Raw genomic sequence first — 23,514 nt, 5'->3', positions numbered from 1 at the left:
AGCTTCATTATGGATACGGTTCCTGAATCAGTTCTAGAATCTAGTGTAAAACTATAGAAATTCTTAAATATCCAAACATAAGATTCCATGAGCCATGGTACGAAACTTAAGCACTTAAGAGATTATATATAAAAAGATATGACATAAAACATATTGAATGAAAGTATAGTATAGTACTACATAGTTGCTGTTAATGCTAATTACATATTCAAAATCACTCCATGAATTGGTTGCGTTAACAAATTGACCAGCCTCAAGTTGTTGTTTGATCCTCTCAGCTAATCCTAATATACATCAACAGAATTAGAGTTTCTCGCTTGCCGTATGCAACTTTCATACTTGCTTCTTCAAACATCCAATGTGCTTATGTGATAGTACCAAGGATAGTTGATAAAGATGTGGTCAGAATGACACTCATGTCAGGCAAATTATAAAAGTGTTTTTCATGATTGTTTCTTCTTTATATTAGAATTATTATTAAATAATTTCTATAAGAAACACTACTACAAAAACATGAATTAACATCGGCAAATCTACATCGGTTATTAAAAAACCGATGTAGTAAATATCACGGTGGCATTTTTGAAATTTATAGGAACTTTTTAACAAGTTAACGATGGTTAGTATAAAACCGCCTTTGTTCTTTAAGTGGACCACGACGGTTTTCATTGGCACCGTCTTTGAATTGCAAATATTTTAAATGAATTTTTTTACTTTATAAGCTCACTGGTATATACATGCGTCTGTCTGAATTCTCTTGACAGAGTAAACCCTCTTTCACTCCCAACGCAGTTGCAAGCTTCATCTTGACCTCCTTCACTCTGCCGTGAGGGTCATACTGTGCCGCAAGCTCGGTTGTCGTCGCCAGTCCTCCACTGTGGCGTGTTCTGCACCTGGCAGTGACTACACTGTCGCTGAATCTGGACTCCAATGGGCTGGACTTGGGCCTCGACCCGCTTCTTCTGCTTCTTCGCGGGCGGCGAAGACGGGAGCATCACGTGGAAGGAATATCAAACGGCTGAGATATAACGCGAAGCCCGTTCACCAGAACTTACGTTAGATTTCGAGGCTTAACATTTCGTTTATCCATTTCTTTTGGTCAATTAGGTTTTTCTTTCTTTGCTTATTCTATTGTTTGGAGAAATTACGTATTCTATTGTTTGGATTTGTGATATGGCCACCCGATTAAAAAAAATGTCTTGGTGCTTGTTACTTATCTGTCATATTTTGTTGAAATGAGTGATATGAAACTCGTGTTTTAATGATGGTTAATATGCATAAATCTGGTTTATTAATTTAAAAGTGACGATGCTTGTGATTTATCTCATGTTGAGTTGCGGAATGGTGTGTGAAAATGAATGATATGAAACTCACGTTTCCATGATCGTTAATATGCATAAGTTTTGTTTATTAATTAGCAAGTGATGATGTTAGTGGTTTATCCACTTTTTTTTTGTCATGTGCTCATTTTTCTTCATTTTTCTTACAGATCTATGGCAGTCAAATACTTCTACAAAAGGAGCATGCTATTCCAGTTCGTCACTTTGCTAAAGAGTCTGCCCCTCCTGCCCTTAAGGGAGACGGTGAGTTCTCTTATACAGTTGTAGAGTTTTAAAAGATGCATTTTGATCTTCAATGGAAATTTTGTTATTTTTATGTTGCGTCCTAACAACGTATTCTTTGATTGAATGGGAAAGAGATGCTGAAGAACATTTTTGTGGAGGTGAAGAACAAATTTGAGACCGCCATAGGAATATTAAAGAAGGAGAAAATCACCATTGACCCAGAAGATCCAGCTGTTGTTTCTCATTATGCAAAGGTCATGAAAACAATTAGAGAGAAGTGAGATTCTGCTTTAACTTGTTCTTTTTATCTGACTATTTCTTCTCAACATTTTGTTGTTTTAATTATGTTATGCCTACAATCTTTTGTGCATTCTACAGGGCAAGCTTATTGCCGGAGTCCCAAGACATAGTATCCACCATTGAAATTGAGACACAGGATATTCCAGATGCTCGGACCTATCTTCTGACTTTGAAGGAAATAAGAGTCAAGTGTGTGATGATGATCTATTCTCTCTACTCTTCATTTTGTAACTAGATGTGATGATTGATATGTAAAGTGTGCCCTTTTACTTTTTCAGTTATACCAGCTTCATTATTTTGTGATATGTAAAATGATTTTTTCAATTCCATGCACCATTTTGACTTTGCTTTTGTTTTAAACCTCCAGTTCTAAAAATTGCATATGGCTTTGTTCTTTCTGCAAATTGTGACTAGCCTAAATTATTATTGGGATTTACCTAATAGTTGTCTTTTTATACTTGTGTATATATATGTTACAATTGAGATAAAAGGCAACATATGGCATCCCTTGCTTCTGGATGTGTTGGGTTCTTGTTACATGGGCACATATATTATAATATTTATATGTTCATTTTTTTACAGGAGAGGTCTTACAGATGATCTTGGTGCAGAGGCTCTGATGATAGATGCATTGGACAAAGTTGAAAAGGATTTAAAAAAACCTTTACTGAGAAATGATAAGAAAGGAATGGACCTTCTCTTGGCAGAGTTTGATAAGATTAATAAGAAGTAAGTTCATATCCCTTGATATATTTTTTATATGTTGGCTTCAGCTAATATTATGTGACATCTAAATTCTAACTTTTGAATCTGTCTTTGTGATGATTTTATTTCATCATCATTGTCATGGAATGTAAGCATGCAATTACTTCTAATTGTTGCTGATTTTATAAATATTTTTATATGGTTGAGTGGCATTTATGCCCTCATTATATGGGAAAATGCTCATTTCATTAGATGGTTTAGAGGGTAAGAATTTTTGCTATAAAATATAGAGGAGGAAATTTTATTGAGTAGAAGGAAGAATTCCATCACAATGTTTAGTTTTATGCATTGGGTATTCCATTTGCTTGTTTAAATTCCTAATTTGCTGGTGAGGATTCTGAAGTGTTTTTATGCTCTTCAGTTGAGCGCAATAAATTACTCAGTTGTAATTACTTTCTCTCTTTTTTTTGTCTTCCCCCCCCCCCCCCCTCATCCTTTTCTTCCTTTGGTGGTCTACCTTAGACTTGGAATTCGAAAGGAAGATCTACCGAAGTATGAAGAGGAGCTAGAACTTAAAGTAGCCAAAGCACAACTGGAGGAGCTGAAGAAGGATGCTCTTGAGGCAATGGAAACTCAAAAGAAGAGGTACTACTAATGATATCATTTCTTGCTCTTGAATTTTCCCCTTCTCCCCAATTCTCTTTAATGCTTTTGGACCCAGAACATCATTGATAAGCACATAATAATTACCTTTTTTTTTTCTGCTTAATTTTAACTCCCAAGTCCAAAGCCCAAAGATGATGCTTGGCCTTTCCTTGCACCGTAGGTCTATGTCCAGGTTCTGCACAAGTGATAAAACCTTTTTTTAAATATGTTACTAATTAATATGTTTAAAAATACATTTCAAAGTGCTTCTAAAAATTTGTAATTTTTAACTATTATAACTAATTAATAGTAAAAAAAAATGTCTTCATATATTAACCCCTTAAACATATATTTAAAGATACAAAAGACATGATATATAAATGTACAACAAAAATAAAATAAAAATAGAATTTGGTTCAGCATGAGTTGAGTACCAATTAATACTGGGATAATCTATATCAATCTATATAATATATGTCATCTTACTTTTTCTTCTCAATCTCAATCCAAATTTCCTTCATTGTCTTTTTTTTAATAGTTTCAATTGCCATTAAAATCATATTTGCTCAATTATCATTTAAAGTTTTCCTACATTATAAAATAATTATCAAGGAGACGTTAATCAACTCTTGGTTGGAATCTTTTGTTCTGTCATATAATTTTGTAATTACCTATAATCTCCTAGATTTTTTTCTTATTCAACTCAGTTTAGTTTATGCCTTTAATTAGATATAATATTTCTCTCTTCGTCTCAATGCAGAACTAAGAATGCGGATGAATTTGCTTCAAGACTTTTAGATATTTATTCTAAGATGCTACAGATTAACAAAAAAAAGGTAAGTGTATACTAGTAGGACATTTGTACAGCCGAGAGAATTAAGAGAGGATCAGTGTTAGTTCCTACTCTAGTTGGTATTCATTTTAAATATCATTTCATAAGAACTCTTTATGCTTGTATTTTAGTTAGCCAAAAGAATCTTGTTTTTGGAGATCCAGTTCTCTTTCTTAGGTATGTATATGTGTGTGTGTTCAAGTAGGATTTTGTTTTAAGAATATAATAAACACTGATAGTGTACATAATTGTTATACTGTCACAGTATCACTTAATTTCAAATCGCCAGCCATGTACAATATAAGTTTGAAAGGTTTTCATAATAACATATATTTAAAGGCGGTTATTTCATAATAACCGTCTTTGAAAGGTTTTCACTTTGACATTCAAAGACGGTTATTAAGAAATAACCGTCTTTAAATGTAAATGCTGACACATCATATAAAGACGATTATTAACTAATAACCGTCTTTGAAAGATTCATACATTCAAAGACAATTATTATAAAAACCGTCATAAAAATTAATTTCGTTTTAACGATGTTTTAAACAACGACAGTTGTAAACCGTCATTAAATACACTTATTAACCGTCGTTAAAAGTCCTTTTTTTAGTAGTGAAAGATACATATACAAAAAAGTTGAATGATAGAAATTTTTTTAACAGTATTCTCTCCATCATTTTATACATTATACAAGTGTCTAAATTATTTTGTTTTTTAACAGTATTCCACTGATATATGTTATGTTATATTCAGTCCATAATATAATTTATTAGCTATTAATTACATCCTAATTTTTTTTTATAAATTACAAGAATTATCTCTTGAAAAGTGGAAGGGTGTAGTGTAAGCACACCTCTAACAAAGGAAGAATTACTCTATCAGAATACCTAAAGAGAAGTTTCCATCAACCTTCGCCCTTGAACAATGCAGCTGAATGTTGCATTGAGAATAAAAATGATATACAAAAGAAGCTTTTTGCATCATCATAATATTTTCATGGCATAGTTGGAGCCTTGGAGGTACAAGCTTGTCTATGGGAGAGCTTTCTTTACACTTTAGATGTATGTTTCTCCTTCCCTAGGGAAAGGTTTCTCCTTCCATATGGAAAGCTCGTTTCTTTACACTTTAGAAATTGTTTTTTGAGAGCTTAGCAAATGAGTAGTGAAAGGGGAAACCCTTTGAAAAAAGGAAACTGTAGGAGGAGAGCTCTTTCTACTGGTTTAGTTCATTCTCAATCAAACAAATTTGTGTAATTGAAGGCAAAAAAAAAAAATACCTGATCGAAAGATGCAATTTCTACACCTTCAATTGGCAAGCCATCTACTCCATTGCTGTCATCTGCAAAATGGTAAAAGCATCCTAAATTATTTTAGGGGATAAAATTCAAATAATTGGACAGTAGATTACCACTTTAGTAGTGAGTGCATAATCAAAATGAGTTTATCATCATTCTGAATATTAAATTTAAATCATTTATGATTTTACACCATAGATACAAATTTGTGTGAAAATTGATAGAGGAGTAAAGGAGGACATGCAAATAATCAAGAACAAAATATGCATAGAATAGAAGTGAGAGTGCCGGGAAACAATGAGGTGTTGACACAATCATATACTGTGTAATTACCACAACATTCCCACATTGAATTTGTTCACAAAACCCAAAATGCAATAAAACAAACAAAAATAATTGAGCTAGAAAAAATGAACAAAAAAAAGGTTTTACGTTTTCTGGTGCCGAGGACGGAGTGAACGGGTGTTTCTCTTCCGAAGTGGCGAAGAATGAAGAGGACGAAGAATTGTGGTCGTGAAGCTTCTCGGTGATCTTATCAAGCAATGATTTGTTAGTGGCACTGGTGCTCTCCGGTTCCTCGGCCATCAATACCAAATCTTGGTGTTCTTATGAGAAATTTATCAGATCGAAAAAATCCTAACCCTAATACTTTGATTTCAGAGAATGGAAGAAGTTTTCTTTTTCTTTGGTTCTCATTTGCAATGTGTGTGGGAGTAGGGTTGGGACTGAGTGTGAAGCTCAGTTTGTATTTTGAAGTATTTTTTATCATTGATTTAAAGTCGGTTTTCATGAACAGTATTTGAATGCAATGAAACAAAGACAATTTTCATTAAAACCAAAGTCATTTTTTAATAATATTTACAAAATTATCACCGCCCCTCAAACTATAATTTCGACAACTGATTTTAAATGCACATCATAAAAATCACTTTTTTTAAGTAGTGAGCCCACAAATTACAGAATGAGATGGGAAATATTAAAGCTAATGACCCGAAGTATAGCAAACTGCCTACATGCAAGTGGAAAAGGATGAGAAGGGTATATGGTTGGGTTGAGTTGGGATAAATGCGAAGAGAAGGAAGAGTTGAAGTTAGGCTGAATTTGAGTGACGAATTGGGCCTTCAGGATTCTCCATCACATATTTTATATTTTGAGTGAATGTTTTCCAGCAGTGGTTCTGTTGTCTGTAATTGGGGTTTATGTCCAATTGTCCATTTTTTAAATCAAATACCTGGATTTCTATCTGATTGTAAAATTATATACTGCTTATATTCACCAAATTAAAAAGGAAAAGGTGTAAAGAATATTTGCATATTGTATATAAATGAGTAAATTTACAAATTAGTCCTTGAGATTTTAATAATCCTTCATTAGTTGGACTTTGTGAAATGTCATTCACTTTAGTCTTCTTTGGTGCAAAACGACAATGGAAAATAATGTTGAAAAAGATTAATTTGAATGATTTTTTTTGTAAACTTAAGGACCAACGAAGGTTTGTTTTTTTTTAAAGAAAAACTAAGACTAAAATGCCCAATCTATACAATATTGAGAACTAATGTACAAGTTTAGTCATATATTAATAGAACTAGCACATTATGAAGTACTCATTTGGATTTAGGAGTTCAAAGGATTGTAATTTCCCACGGTCCATTGATTTTTTTCTCCTACCGTTTGATGTTATTTTTTAATGTAGCAACATTGCATCTAATTGAATTTTAATATCTAGTGTCAAATACTGAACGAAGTAGAAATATTTGAAGTTGAGACAGCTTATCACTTTTTCCTTTAGGTTGGATAGATGTAAGTAGTGCTCCACTAATCTTGGGTGTTACTTATTCATTCTTTTTATTATATTCGTGAGTAAATGTTATTCTATGGTGACAATAAAAAAAATTGATATTAAACATTGATTTTCCTGCTTTTGTACCTCTAGAATTCAAGGCTTAAATGGCATTTACGAATTTTTAGGACTATAACCAAATAAAATTTGTATAATTTTGTATTTATATCAAATTACTTTTTAAGAAATGTATGTAAAATGTTAACATGTTATCGGTTATATTAAAATCTTCTACCATTATTTCATATTAGATAAATATTCACGTGTTGCGTGGGTTTATAAATAATTAAATAAATTTTTTTGTTTGATAAATTAAATTTAAAAATATAATTTTTAATGATATTTTATATCATTTTATGTTAAAGGAGATAAAAAAATTATATATAAATTAAGATATTTTTTATTTATCAATATATTTATAAAGAAATATTTCAAAATTAGAAATTGACCACTCAAATAAAACTGCTTATGAAGATAAAAGTAAACATTATATATATAAATTTTATAAGAACAATATAAGAATAAAGTGAAATTAACATAATAAAACAGTCAAACAAATATATTTAACGAAAAAAATAGTCAATCATAATGGTAAAACACATAAGAATGATGTGAATAAAACACTGGAAATTATTCATTTAAATTTTCGTTTTGTATTTAGTTCCTTTTGTTGGTTACCTATGTGGCTGAATTTTGTTTTTTTTAGTGTGCTCCTTTTTAAATTTTAAAGTAAGATTGACTCTTAATGAACTTTATGAGATTAATTGAATAAACTTCATGATGAAGATGCATCTTTTGATTTCTTGGATGCTTGTAACTTTGAGCTTTTACTTATCACAAATTGTTTTTTCACATTTTTTTCATGGACTTTCTTCTTCTTGATGATAAAGATGCATCTTTTGACTTCTTAGATAGTTGTAGTTTTGGACTTTGACTTGTGATAGTTTTTTTATTCGCCTTCTTTCTTAATGGATTTTGTGAGATTTGATAAACCTCTTCATTAGATGATGAAAATGCCATTTTTGACTTGTAAGATGCTTGTAGCTTTGGGCTAATTGACTTATAATGAGTTCATCTCACTTATTTGATGATATTTGTTGTATTTCATCTACAAGGCTGCAATTTGTAATTTTTTTAAAAATATTTTAGTTCAGTTCTACTTAAACCTACAGCATGTTAGTGGGTTAGAAAACTTTTTCAATGACTCAAGTAATCTTTCTAAATAAATTTATCTCTTTTAAAAAATTTTGTCATAATAAACCTGTTTTATATAGTCCTTTCCTTACGCCTGAGTGGGTCAAGCAACGAGCCTGGAATATAAAACAACTATCATATTGCCAGGTCTTAACGTCATTCACGTGTGATTGATCTTTTAGTTTTTAGTTTTTATCTCTTCATTTTGTTTTATAATTTCTATCAAAATTGTCATATATATAGTATCAGCGTCAAGAGCTTGTAATTCATAGATGGACTCCCGTTCCACAAGGCAATTTTGTTGTGCATGATCAATTTCCATAATATGGGACCATATATTTCTATTTCTGAAGCCATTGGCTTTAAATTAACGTCATCCATTGCTTACATTCCATAATCATAGTCAATAATGGTAAATAATAAGCATCTTGCGGGTTTCCCTAGATTCCCAGGAGTTTAACCTCTTTCTCAAGCTCAGGGATTACAAGCATTGTTCTCCATCTTGTCCATTGAGAGCATCGCATCGTATCAAATTTAAGTTAATTACTTAAAGCAACATCTACAAATATGAGTGAATTTCAAAAGGAGTAGTTAACAATTGGTTTCTAGACAAACAAGTATTTTATTAATTCATTAAAGATTTCATCAATGTCTATTTTCTCAATTACATTTCCAGTTATTATTTCCCCTCCTACAATCATAACCACATTTTATTACCAAAATTTACGGGTAGATTGAATACAAATTAAAAATCCATTTATCAGAATAGTTAAAAGGATGAATGACATACGAAGAACCTTTTTCCTGCTTAGTATATCTCCATAAATGTGATCCCCAACATAGAGAACCTACATATAAAACATTCAAATTTTTACAGGAAGCTTCAGTTTAGTGACAATCCTCAGTGTACTTGAATCCTAAATCAACAACTTCTTAAAAGTAATCAACTTAAAATATTAAGGCATTTACCACTTGGTCTTGTAGAGAATATCATTATGAACTATGAAATGAACAAATATGAAAACTCTTTTATCTGTCTCTGATCTTTCTGCTACAAGATTTCATGGGTCAAAGTTGTTTGTAGCATCTTCAATTTCTTCTAATGAGAAAATGCAGTATGGTAGGACTCCAAGAACAGGTTGCCACATTGGCAGAGATCAAGTCCTATTTTCACAGGAAGAAAAAAACAATTAATGCATGGGTTAAATAACTGATCTAAAAGGCCTTTACAGCACTAGTGCTTGTAAGAAGGTTTGGCGGGAACCTTAGCAGTAGCATAAAATTCTGCCAATTGCATGTGTTATGTCTTAGAACAGAATACCCCTGACTCTTCTTCCAAGTGTCCCATGTCATACAATTTCCATATGTTGTTAGATTTTTACATTGTTTATTAATTATATATAAATTTTAATTAAAGTAGTTATTATAAAAGATAACAAACTTACCACATGACCATTCACAATTAAAATGACAGATTTTTTCTTAATTTGCAAATGGGAGGTGGTTTATGAAAACCATATCTTTGGCTTAAGTTTTTGTAAAAGTGTGAATGTATAACTGGAATTGCTTGTCACAAACCAACTATTCCAAAAACTGATCTGACAGTAGAATTGAAGAAATCTGAACTAATACTGACCTGACAAGTCACAATTTGTAAATTGCTAGACATGAAAGTAGAGATGTTATAAGTTATGTACCCTAAATCTTTGATCACTACCAATAATCTTGACACTAAGTATATGATGATTGTCATCAAGAATCTCCAATCTCTCGGTACTAGTAGTTGCAGGGAGGCTGGACTTAACATCAACCTCTCTCAAACTTCCAATCTCAAGGTTTCCCCTCACCACCTACCCGCTTATACTTGTGCGGCTCATCAAATCTCTTCACTAATGACCACACCTAAAAATGATAAATTAATGATGAAATGAAAAGAATAGAAAAGAGAGAAATGGGAAGGAATTAGTACTTACGACGAGAGGCAGTGAGGCCCTTATATGCTTAACGAGAGAAGAGGCACACTGATTGTCATTTGCTGCTTCCTGCCTATGGTGTCTCCTTATGCATTCCATCTCTGTGCTGCTCAACTCTCCATCATTCCCTGCTCTCCTCATTCTCATAGCTAAACGACACACCGTTTTGATGCTAATCAGAGGATATACCAAAAAAGAACATCACAACAATATATAGTATGACATTTAAAAATATTAGTACCTGCAGCATGGAACACCTGCACTAATAAATACTTCAGGCGACATCACTGTGGTTTTCTCACCAAGAGTAGCAAAAGTAACTGTTGAAAGGAAACATGATCCGTGTAAGTTTGCAACAAGTGGATCCATATATAAACACTAAAATCAAGTATCTTCCTCTTAACATATGTAAATCACTGTTATTTCCTAGTTGTCCCCGATGGGACCAACCAATATCTATAATTTATTTTTCTTGTTTGCAGATTTTCAATTCAAAGCTTGTATTGGCCTCTCCAGAAACTGCTACTGATGCAGATTATGCTGCAATATTGGGAGTTATTATTGGCCATGAGGTCTGTAATTATCATATATTAGAACTTTTTAAGGGAAAACATTGTTCATCAAGATTTCATTCCATCATAACTATGAAATAAAAAATAATCAACCTAGCTATATACTTACACTAAGTATTATGCATATGCATCCTTAAGCAACAATATTATACATGCATCATATCATCGAGTGAATTTGACTGAAAATGATCGTTAGCATCAATCTGTGTGTCATTTGGCTGGGGCTAGCTTTGTAAGTTGCACTACTAAAAAAATTATTTTTTATGACGCACCTTCTAAGACGGTTTTCAAAAAACCGTCTTAGAATGTCAGGCAGTGACATTTTTGTAAGTAACTGGAGATGTACTAAGATGTTTTTCGAAAATTGTCTTAGAAGGCTATATAAACGTCTTTGAAGATTTTTCACTTTTTTTAATATTTGAATGTGTCCCTCTAGCTACTATCTCGCACTCTCCAGTGGGAATACATATTCTCACTCTCCAAAGACAAAACCCTAGCCCTAAACAAACTCTGAAACCCTCTTTCTCCCTCCCTCCGTCTTCACCGTTTCCACCCTTCTTTCTCTCTCTTGTCTCACTTGAAACTCCATTTCCAGTGTCTTGCATATGCCTCTATTCCTCATTTCTCAATCCCCAATCTCAATGTCTCCCACCACCATCCACGAAAACAACCACCACAACAACTCCCACATACCCAAAAATCCCAAACTCTCTTCCACCATCATAACTCCATCAAAAATCGATTCTGAATTCGGCCACCACGATGTTGCCGTCGCGCACATCAACAACGGCGACTTCAGGTGTTGCCCGGCCTCCATCCTCAGCACGCAACACCGCTGGCAACTCCAGTACCTCCGCCAACCCGATCACTTCTACTTTAACGATCTCCAATCAGGCATCCTCCAATTCTGAACTCTAATCAACGATGAGATGAGAAGTATTCTGTTGAGACACGCTTGGCTGGAACATTCAGATATCTTGCATCGGAATACACAGGTATATTTGGAAAGCCTTTTTTAATATAAGCTATTAGTATTGGAATTTCAATTTTCTAGGTGATCGTAATCTAGGTAAGAGCTAGTTGCTACAAGCAGCAACAGCTGTTTCTCCACGTGGTATCTATGTCTGTGGTAATGCCACAACCCAAGCTAACCTCACAATAGCTGTAGTTTCTATGACAAGTGACTATGCTTTTGAGGCAATATATGTTCTTAAATTCCTTTTATGGCTGTACTCAGCCATACTCTGATATTTTGGCCCAATGTGTACTGTTATTTCTAGAATTAGGAGGTTAATTGTGATTGGCCATGATTGGTAAGATGCTTTTTTACTTCAAATTGTGTTCTTCTAAGATTATGTTTTATAGTTTCATTCTTCAAATTGATTTTTTTGTTATATATTTTGAAATCTTCGTTTTGGTGCTTGTTCTATTTCCTTAAACTTTGTAGAATTAATTTACTTTATCTTAGTTAGTTTCAATGACTTATACAATAAGGTGGAAAGAGGACAGAAAAGTTTTGGTGCAACCATAATGACGCCTCCGCCTTGCTTAGCTTCAAGACCTCATTTACTCTCAATTGCTCTTCTTACTCTTATTAGTGTGAGTCTTGTTATCCGAAGACAGAATCATGGGAAAATGGTAAGAATTTCTGCTTGTGGGAAGGGGTGAGTTGTGACACCAAGTCAGGTCACATAATTGGCTTAGACCTTAGTTGCAATTGCCATCAAGGTGAATTTCATCCCAACACCACTCTCTTCAAACAAATTCATCTTCAAAAACTCAACCTTGCCTTCAATAATTTTTACAATTCTCCAATGCCTTCTGGGTTTGGTGATCTTGTGGCTCTCACTCATCTAAATCTATATGTCTCTGCATTTAGTGGTGTTATTCCTTCTAAAATCTCTCACCTCTCAAAATTAGTCTCGCTTGATCTCTCAATATATGGAATGAGAAATGAGGCAGCAACCTTGGAAAATGTCATTGTAAATGTAACTGATATAAAGGGGATCACTCTTGATTTCCTAAATATGTCTTCCATTAAACCAAGCTCTCTATCTTTGTTAGTCAATTTTTCATCCTATTTGGTCTCTGTTAGTCTTCCACATGCAGGGAAGTTAGCAAATAACATACTTTGTTTACCCAATCTTCAAAAGCTTGATCTGTCTGACAATTGGGATCTCAAAGGTGAACTTCCAGAGTTCAATCGGAACACTCCTCTTAGATACTTGGATCTCTCTTTCACTGGTTTTTTCAGAAAAACTTCCCAATACCATTAACCATTTGGAGTCTCTTAGGGTGTGTTTTGTTTGCATTTTTATTTTCTGTTTCCATTTTCTGTTTTTATTTTTTGAAAACTATTTTCATTTTTAAAAGATTAGAATTCTGAAAACATGTTTGGTTTGACTTCTTGTTTTTTGCTTTCAAGAAATAAAAACACTGAAAATGCGTTTTCAAAAGGAAATGTATTTTTAGATTTGCTTAAAATTACATCCTTGCCACCGCATTTTCATTTTACCTAAAATGAGGTTCCTGACATCAACTAAAAACAAGATTTTATTGTTTCCAGTTTTTGGTTCATTTGGGAATATATTTTCACTGAAAATGAAAATAGAAATCCAACCAAACACATTTCCATCACCATTTTCTATTTCCGGTGAAAATAAAAACAGAAAACAACTAAACCAAATACCCCCTTAACTATTTGGATTTTGAATCATCTGACTTCGAAGGACCTATTTCTCTATGTTTATCTAATCTCATGCAACTATAACCCTTGGACCTTGGTGGGACTAAATTTAGTGGTGAGATTCCATCATCACTATCAAATCTTCAACATCTCACTTACTTAGATATTTCATATAATAATTTTGGTGGTGAGATCTCCGATTTGTTTGACAAGCTTAGCAAATTAGAAGCATTATATGTTTCTGAAAACAACCTAGTGGGCCAATTGCCATTATCATTGTTTGGGCTAACACAACTTAGTTATTTAAGATGTTCTGTGAATAAATTAGTTGGCCCAATGCCAGGCAAAATTAGAGGAATTTCTAATTTAATTAATATGGATTTTTTTGGTAACTACCTGAATGGAACAATTGCCCAATGGTGCTTTTCTTTGTCATCATTGTTATACTTATCTCTTGATGGGAATAAACTGTAGAAGCAAAGCTTCATGATGAATCAAGAGTGATTCAAAAATGTTTTGATGATAACAAAGATGATAACAAAAGATGATGACAAAGGTGATGACAAAAAGCTCAAAGGTCAATCAAAGAATGATTTCAAGATATTCAAGATAGAATCAATAACACTTCAAGATTCAAGAGGAAAGTTGATTTCAAGAATCAAGAATCAAGATTCAAGAATCAAGAAAAGGCTTAATCAAGATAAGTATGAAAAGGTTTTTTCAAAAACTGAGTAGCACATGGATTTTTCTCAAAACATGTTTACCAAAGAGTTTTTACTCTCTGGTAATCGATTACCAGATTGTTGTAATCGATTACCAGTAGCAAAATGGATTTGAAAAAGTTTTCAAACTGAATACAACGTTCTAATTGATTTCAAAAGGCTGTAATCGATTACAATTTTTTGGTAATCGATTACCAGTGCCTTTGAACGTTGAAATTCAAATTCAAATGTGAAGAGTCACATCCTTTCACATAAAAGCTTTGTGTAATCGATTACACTGTTTTGGTAATCGATTACCAGTGACTGTTTCTGAATAAATCAAAAGATGTAACTCATCAAATAGTTTTTGACTTTTTCAAATTGGTTTTTAAGTTTTTCTAAAAGTCATAACTCTTCTAATGGTTGTCTTGACCAGACATGAAGAGTCTATAAAAGCAAGGCTTTGTTATGCATTTCAAGTATCTTGAACACTTATTCAATCAATCTTTTACAAGCCCTAAAACTCTTTGAACTTCTTCTTCTTCTTTGTACCAAAAGCTTTCCAAAGTTTTCTGGTTTTCTAAACCTTGAAAACTTATGCTATTCATCTTTTCATTCTCTTCTCCCTTTGCCAAAAAGAATTCGCTAAGGACTAATCACCTGAATTCTTTTTGTGTCTCTCTTCTCCCTTTTCCAAAAGAACAAAGGACTAACTGCCTGAATTCTTTTGTGTCTCCCTTCTCCCTTGTCAAAGAATTCAAAACGACACAGTCTGAGAATTCTTTAGATTCTTCCCTTTCCCTAATAAAAAAGTGTTCAAAGGACTAACCACCTGAGAATTCTTTTGTATCCCCATTCACAAAGTATCAAAGGTTTAACCGCCTGAGATCTTTGTCTTAACACATTGGAGGGTACATCCTTTGTGGTACAAGTAGAGGGTACATCTACTTAGGTTTGACTGAGAACAAGAGAGGGTACATCTCTTGTGGATCAGTTCTAGTGGAGGGTACATCTACTAGGGTTTCAAAGAGAACAAGGGAGGGTACATCCCTTGTGGATCTTTGCTTGTAAAAGGATTTTTACAAGGTTGAAAGAAATCTCAAGGACCGCAGGTCGCTTGGGGACTGGATGTAGGCACAGGTTGTTGTCGAACCAGTATAAAAACTCTTGTGTGTTTGTCTCCTTCTTCCCGACTCTTTTAATTTCCGCTGTGCATTTAATTTCCGCTTTTACTTTCTGTTAAGTTTCTCTTCTATTCCTTATTCTCTTAACAACATAAGTAAAAGCCTTAGAAGAGTAAATTTTTAATTAGTAAAGGTTTAGGAATAATTAATTCAACCCCCCCTTCTTAATTATTCTGAGGCCACTCGATCCAAAATAAACTTACAAGGCCAATTGGTGAATTCTCTTCTTTTTCCTTAGAATCATGTGATCTCTCTTATAACAAGCTACAAGGTAATATCCCCAACTCAATGTTTCATCTACAAAATCTCATTGTGTTGGGACTATCATCAAACAACTTGAGTGGCCTTGTAGATTTTCACAAATTTTTGAATATGCAATCTCTAGGAAGTCTTGATCTCTCCCACAATAATTTTCTCTACCTCAATTTCAACAGCACTGAGGGTGACTACACATTTTGCAACCTTCATTCTTTATATTTATCTTCATGCAATATCAATAGTTTCCCAAAACTCCTTAGTGGGCTAAAATATCTTGAATTTTTAGATATATCAAGGAACCAAATTCATGACAGGACTCCAAAATGGTTTAATAGCACATGGAAAGATACTTTGTCTTTTTTGGACCTTTCTCATAACCTTCTAACATCGGTTGGGTATCCCTCGCTCTAATGGGAGACCATGCAATACATTGACCTTAGCTTCAACATGTTGCAAGGAGATATTCCAGTTCCCCCATCTGGCATTGAATACTTTTCAGTCTCAAATAAGAAATTGACTGGACACATCTCTTCAACTATTTTGCAATGCAAGCTTCCTTCAGATGCTCGACTTGTCTCACAATAACTTGACAGGCAAGCTTCCTCAATGCCTTCGAACCTTTCCTTACCTTTTAGTTTTGGATCTGCGAAGGAACAACCTTAGTGGAATGATACCGAAAACCTATCTTGAGATAGAAGCATTGGAGACTATGAATTTTAATGAAAATCAATTGGATGGACCATTACCTCGGTCTATTGTCAAGTGCAAACAGCTAAGAGTTTTGGACCTTGGAGAAAATAACATACAAGATACATTTCCAACTTTTCTAGAGTCACTTCAACAGTTGCAAGTCCTTGTTTTACATGCTAATAGGTTCAATGGTACCAACAATTGTTTGAAATCGAAGAATGGTTTTCCCATGTTGTGGGTTTTTGACATCTCCAACAATAATTTCAGTGGCAATTTACCAACAGCTTGCATAGAAGACTTTAAGGGAATGATGGTGAATGTCGATAATGGTCTGGAATATATGGAAGGCAAAAACTATTCTTCCCGTTACTATGATTCTATGGTAATCACCATAAAAGGAAACATTTATGAGCTAGAAAGGATCTTAACTACTTTCACAACTATTGATTTATCAAATAACAGATTTGAAGTAGTGATTCCAACAATCATTGGAGAGTTAAAGTCACTCAAAGGGCTTAACCTTTCCCACAACAGAATCACTGGTGTTATTCCATAAAACTTTGGTGGTTTGGAAAATCTTGAATGGTTAGACCTCTCTTCAAACACGGTCATGGGTGAGATTCCAAAGGCATTGACCAATCTTCAATTCCTATCGGTCTTAAACCTTTCACAAAACAAGATGGTGGGGATGATACCAACAGGTAAAATGTTTGACACATTCCATAATGATTTCTATGAAGGCAATTAAGGGTTATGTGGCTTGCCTTTGTCAAAATCTTGCCACAATGATGAAAAACTGCCTACAGATTCAGCAACATTTAAGAATGATGAAGAATTCTGGTTTGGGTTGAAACCCCTAGCTATATGGTATGCATGTGGAGGGGTATTTGGAATACTATTGGGTTGTATTGTCTTCTTCTTTGGGAAACCAGAATGGTTAATCAGTTTTGTTGAATGCATTTAATCAAAGAGTGAGAAAGAAAAGCAACAGGTCTAACGAACTCATGTTATAACGTCGGTTTCTTCTTAAATTGATGTTAATCAACTTGCGTTAGCATCAATTTTTTCAAAATCAATGTTAACCAACTCTCTTTATTTATGAATATGTCACCACGTTTTTATTAACATCGATTCTCTAAAAAATTGATGTTAACGTAACGATGTTATATTCATTCTTTCTACTAATGCCTTATGAAGAAAAATAAGAGATACCCCATGTGAGGCCCCTAGAATAACTAAGAACAACAATAATTGAATGTCCAATCCAACACTGTAATTTACATTAAAGTGTTAGAATAAATTCAAAAATCCAAATAGAAACCACTATTCAGTTGGACAATAAACTCATAATAACATCACATGCAAATTGAAGGTGAAGTCTGCTTACATTTGATGAAATAAAACTTATAATCACAACAGGTTTTCTACCATAGCGATAACATAGATGCCAAACATCTGCCAAGCATGAATGCAGACCTACAACATTTTTCAGTCACATGAAGATCATAATAAAGTAATTTATGATGATAGAAGTATATAACAAACGAAAGGATAAAAATAATGAAAATAATTTTACCTACATAACGAGCATAGATACTGATATCTTCCTCCCCTTCTGCAATATTAAAATCCTTCACTTGAAAAATAAATTTTATTACGTATCTATATCTCAAATATTGTCTCATTGAGGTTACATATTATGTGGAGCAAATTAAGGCCATTCAATGACTAGAGCTTGACTTCATTAGTATTTCTTAAAAGGTTAAAAAAGGAAAAGGCAAAAGCACTAAAGTAATTAAAAATTGACATTGGCATTTTCCAAAGTTTTGCAATTGTAAAAGAAATGCCTGGCTAAAACTGAAATTTATCTTCATCATCACCATATATAGAGTGATAACAGAAAATAAAATAAGTATAATTGTAAAAGCATATGAAATGAAATTCAAGTTGGTCACGTCGTGGGTCAATTTTACTTGGCGAAGACTGGGAAAATAATCATTCAATTCCAAACCCACACACACTACCATCTAAAACCATCCATACAAAACCAAATCACTTCATGGATGCAAATTATGGTAGACAAAATCAAACAAAATCAAACAAGTATATGAAAAAATGGTCAGACCTTCTAATCTTCCTCGTTCAAAAGATCACCAAGAGCAGGATGGCTCAAAAACTACCCAAGGACAATAACAATAGTAAACAATGCATTCCCAATATCATAACAAACAACAATTTCATAATATGTATAAAAACTCAAACTCACAGCAGTTAACCAAAATTCGGAGATAGCCTTGATAATATCATTCCTCTTATCATAGACGGGCTTCCGTATCTCATTGTACTTCTGCCCTATTTCGAGCACTTTGTCATTGGTTTTCTCATTGATCTAAAATATAACCCAAAAAAACCAAAAACAAAAAAAAAACAAAAATAGGTTCATTAAAACACGTTTCGAAACTAGAAATAGATTACCAAACACATTGAGCACGAGTGCAACTCTGAGACTCCAAAAGCAAAAGCCACATTTTGAACATCGCATATAAAAACCTTGGAAAAACCCGAAGGATGATTCAAATTACACAAAATGAAAGCTGAACAAAAGGAAAAAGAAGAGTGGGAGGGGAATTGAAAAAAATTGGTGCACCTTTTCAAGCTCATCTTGGATCTCCTGCAACTTTTCAATAGAGAGGACGAGTTCTCCGTCGACTTCATCAAGTTTTTTCGCCCTTCTTGGCATTGCCCTGAAGAAGGGTCATTTGCAACAGAGAGAGAGAAAGAGAGTGGGGATTGAATTGGTTCGAGTTGATCATTATTGGAGCGCAGGAAGAAGGGCTAGCCAGGCACTGAATGCAGAGCCTCTGCTTTTGATCCTTCGTGAGATTGGGGCTTAGGGTTTTGGCCAGTTGGAGAGACGATTCTTGAAGAATGTGAGCAGCCGCAAGTGAGATGCATTTTCAAAGATGGTTCTTGACGAACCGATGTAGTAAGGTATTTTCAAAGATGATTTTGAGAAAATCATCTTTGAAAAGTTACAGTTATTTACAAAAATTTTGTTACAACTATCATATTGCCAGGTCTACTCTCTTCAAACTCATTCATCTTCAAAAACTCAACCTTACCTTCAATGACTTTTTCCTTTCTCCAATGCCTTCCGGGTTTGATGATCTTGTGTCTCTACCTCATCTAAATCTATGTGCCATGGAATTTTTTGGTCTCATTCCTTCCAAAATATCTCACCTCTCAAAATTAGTCTAGCTTGATCTTATCGTCAGATTGAATGAGAATTGAAGCAGCAACCCTGGAAAATGTCATTTTAAATGCAACTGATATAAGGGAGCTCACTCTTGATTTCCTAGATATGTCTTCCATTGAACTGAGCTCTCTTTCTTTGTTAGTTTAATTTCTCATCCTCTTTGGTCTCTCTTAGTCTTCGAGATACAATATTGCAAGGGAAGTTAGCAAGTAACATACTTTGTTCACCCAATCTTCAAAATCTTGATCTGTCTCATAATTATTATCTTGAAGGTGAACTTCTAGAGTTCAATTGGAGGAAATCTTGTAGATACATGGATCTATCTTTCACTGGTTTTTTAGGAAAACTTCTCAATTCCATTAACCATTTGAAGTCTCCTAACTATTTGGATTTTCATTCATCTGACTTCAAAGGACCTATTCCTCTGTTTTTATCTAATCTCACACAAGTATAACACTTGGACCTTTGTTGGAACAATTTCAGCAATGAGATTCCATCATCACTTTCAAATCCTCAACATCTCACTTTCATTGTTTTTTCTCATAATAGCTTCACTGGAGCCATTGCTCAATATTTTGCGAACATCACCCAAGTAAATCATTAGGGCCTCGATTTGAATAACTTAGGTTATGAGATTCCATCATTTCTTTTCAACCTTCAGCATCTAACTTAGATCTTTCATATAATAATTTTGGTGGTGAGATCACCGATTTGTTTGACAAGCTTAGCAAATTAGAAAGTTTTGATCTTTCAAGAAACAACCTAGTGGGCCAATTGCCATCATCATTGTCTGGGCTAACTCAGCTTAGTTACTTAATTTGTTCATACAATTAGTTGGCCCAATGCCAGACAAAATTAGTGGACTTTCTAATTTAATATATCTGTATTTTTCTGGTAACTCCCTAAACGGAACAATTCCCTAATGTTTTTTTTTTCATTTTTGTCATACTTATCTCTTGGTGGGAATCGGCTTACAGGGCCAATTGGTGAATTTTCTTCTATTTCCTTGCATTATTGCATGTGATCTCTCTTATAACAAGCTACAAGGTAATATCCCTAACCCAATGTTTCATCTACAAAATCTCATTGAGTTGAGACTATCATGAAACAACTTGTGTGGCCTTGTAGATTTTCACAAATTTTTTAATATACAATTTATAAAAAATCTTGATTTCTCTAACAATAAATTTCTTTCCTTCACTTTTAACAATGGGGAAGAAAAATTCCTTAGTGGGCTAAAAACTTGAATTTTTAGATCTATCAAGGAACCAAATTCATGGCAGGATTCCAAAATAGTTTATTAATGTGGGGGAAAGATTCTTCCAATTACAATGATTCTGTAGTAATCACGATAAAAGGAAAGACTTATAAACTGGAGAGGATCTTAATTACTTTCACAAATATTGATTTGTCAAATAATAGATTTTGAGGAGTGATTCCAGCAATCATTGGAGAGTTAAAGTCACTCAAAGGGCTTAACCTTTCCCACAATAGAATCATTGGTGTTATTCCATAAAACTTTAGTGGTTTGGAAAATCTAGAATGGTTAGACCTCTCTTCAAACATGCTCATGGGTGAGATTTCGAAGGCATCCACCAATCTTCATTTCCTCTCTTCATTAAACCTTTCACAAAACCAGCTGGTAGGGATGATACCAATAGGTAAAGATATCGACACATTCTAGAATGATTCCTATGAAGGCAATCAAGGGCTATGTGGGTTGCCTTTGTCAAAATCTTGCCACAATGATGAAAAATTGCCAACAGATTCAGCAACATTTCAGCACGATGAAGAATTCAGGTTTGATTGGAAACCTGTAGCTACATGATATGCATGTGGAGGGCTATTTGGAATACTATTGGGTTATATTGTCTTCTTCTTTCAAAAACCAGAATGGTCAATTAGTTTTGTTGAAGGCATAATCAAAGAGTGAGAAAGAAGAGCAACAAATCTAACACTACTAAAAATGTTGCATTCTATGAGGGGAAAACGATGAGAATCTTAAAACTGGCCAATTACATGGACCTATGACCAGGAGTAAGACCAAACAGTCAGGGGATACCCTCCAATAAATGATAGTAGACATACTTAACAAGGCCCAAGTGAAGAAGGATGAAGGCCCAGAGGTAAAGGCACTACCAAGAATATTAATTGTTGCTGAAGACCCAGACTAATTTGAAGGCCCATGCCAAATATTGTTTTTTTTATAATTTTTCTCGTTGTAATTTTGGCCCAAACTGTGTTTGAAGGCCCATGTCTATTTCTATCTTTTCGTTTAGATACACTATATGTATGGATTTTGTTTTCAATAGAATTACTTTTGGCATTTGATAAATTTTTTTTGAGAAGTTCTCTCTAGGTTACTTGCTGAACCAATCTCGAACTTATCAAGGTAATCCTTGTGGCGTCTACCCTGACTTATCTTTCTTCTCTAGAAGTGGCGTCATCCAAAAATCTATAGCCTGTATTAAGCGATCCACTTCTAGTCAGGATCACATCATCTGGAATCAGAGCTTCGACTCTTGATATAGGTTTTATCCTATCCAATTCTTTTTTCTTTGTAATTTGTCTCAGGTTCGTGTTTTGTTCTTATTTTGTTATTTGCATTCTTGTTTGCGTCTTGTTGTGTTCTTGTTTGTGTTCTTGTTGCATTATTGTCCTTGTTCTTATTCCTATTCTTGTTTCTTTTAGATTCTGTGTCAAAAAAAATTGTTTGAATTCTGTTACAAATTTTTTTTGGGGCCAGTTTGGCTTATTGGAGGAATTTAGGGGTTTAGTAGCTCTTGATTCTATTTTCCTATTTACCTATTGAATGAATTTTCTAAATCATCCTAGATGAATTTGAAAAGAAAGAATTATAAAAAAAAGGTTGCAGAAAGTTAAAAAAAGAGAAAAAAAGTAGGTGTTTGATCTTTGAACACGGATTTGAGGCTATTAGAGGCATTTTTTTTGCCAAAATAGCATACCAAATGTCATTCTCCTCTGAATTCTGAGCATTTTGACATATAGTGGGCCTCAAACAAAAACCATCGCAAAAGTTATGATCATTTAAAGTTTACATGTCATCTTCGTTCATTTAGTTCTCTTCTTCTATGTAATTAAGTAGTTTCTTTGTTTCTTCTATTTGTTATCAAAATATGTTATCAAATTTGTTATCATATCAAATTTGTTATCAAATCTGCTAACATATCTGTTATCCAATATATTATCCAAATCTGTTATCATATCAAATCTATTATTATATTTGTTATCAAATCTGTTAACATATCTGTTATCTAATTTGTTATCCAATCTGTTATCTAATCTGTTATCCAATTTGTTATCCAATCAATTATCCAAATATGTTATCCAATCTATTATCCAAATCTGTTTTCCAATCTGTTATCCAAATCTATTACTGACTATGTGATAATTAAACTATTTTTCCTGTTATATTACCTTGTGCATCTAATTTGATTTATCGAGGAACTTTAGAGGGAGTGAGTGGTAAAAGGCAAGAGTGAAAAACATCACACAAAAGCCTATATTAAGAGCATCAAACATGAGTGTACTACCATCAAAGAAAGAAACACATGAGTAGAGTGTGGTGAGGTCTTGAAACCTTTTTTTTTTTAAATTACTGCAGAAGATTTTCTTCTTTGTTTATTATGGCAGGAGCTAGTGATGGTGGTGGTGATTATCATCACCCAGAAGGAACTCACCTAACAATTTCAACTAGAACCGGACCAACAGATCCAAGAAAGAGGTTGGCAACTCATCTAGTCCCCATGGAAAGTCAACAGTTTCCAGTGCTGAAACCAAGCATAATTCTGCCTC

The 23,514-nt window shown here is 33.6% G+C and overlaps 1 protein-coding gene and 3 pseudogenes across 1 annotated transcript; 3 read left to right on the top strand and 1 right to left on the bottom strand.

Moving 5' to 3' along the window:
- Window positions 1-1,414: 1,414 nt before the first annotated feature.
- Window positions 1,415-3,250, top strand: LOC114384124 (probable ATP synthase 24 kDa subunit, mitochondrial; the record flags this gene model as incomplete). The annotated part of the gene is made up of 5 exons (XM_028343790.1): window positions 1,415-1,583; window positions 1,698-1,842; window positions 1,944-2,054; window positions 2,448-2,594; window positions 3,093-3,250. Coding segments are annotated over 5 exons (705 nt in total), but the record flags the coding sequence as incomplete, so codon positions are not given.
- An 8,314-nt stretch (window positions 3,251-11,564) lies between these two features.
- LOC114384123 lies at window positions 11,565-17,455 on the top strand (annotated as a pseudogene).
- Window positions 17,456-18,561: 1,106 nt separating this feature from the next.
- On the bottom strand, window positions 18,562-19,182 carry LOC114384122 (annotated as a pseudogene).
- An 829-nt stretch (window positions 19,183-20,011) lies between these two features.
- Window positions 20,012-21,631, top strand: LOC114384121 (annotated as a pseudogene).
- Window positions 21,632-23,514: the final 1,883 nt, after the last annotated feature.

This window comes from Glycine soja, chromosome 14 (assembly GCF_004193775.1).
Source record: "Glycine soja cultivar W05 chromosome 14, ASM419377v2, whole genome shotgun sequence".
NCBI lineage: Eukaryota > Viridiplantae > Streptophyta > Magnoliopsida > Fabales > Fabaceae > Glycine > Glycine soja.
Note: the sequence above shows the minus strand (reverse complement) of the source record. Positions and strands in the feature narration are given on the sequence as shown.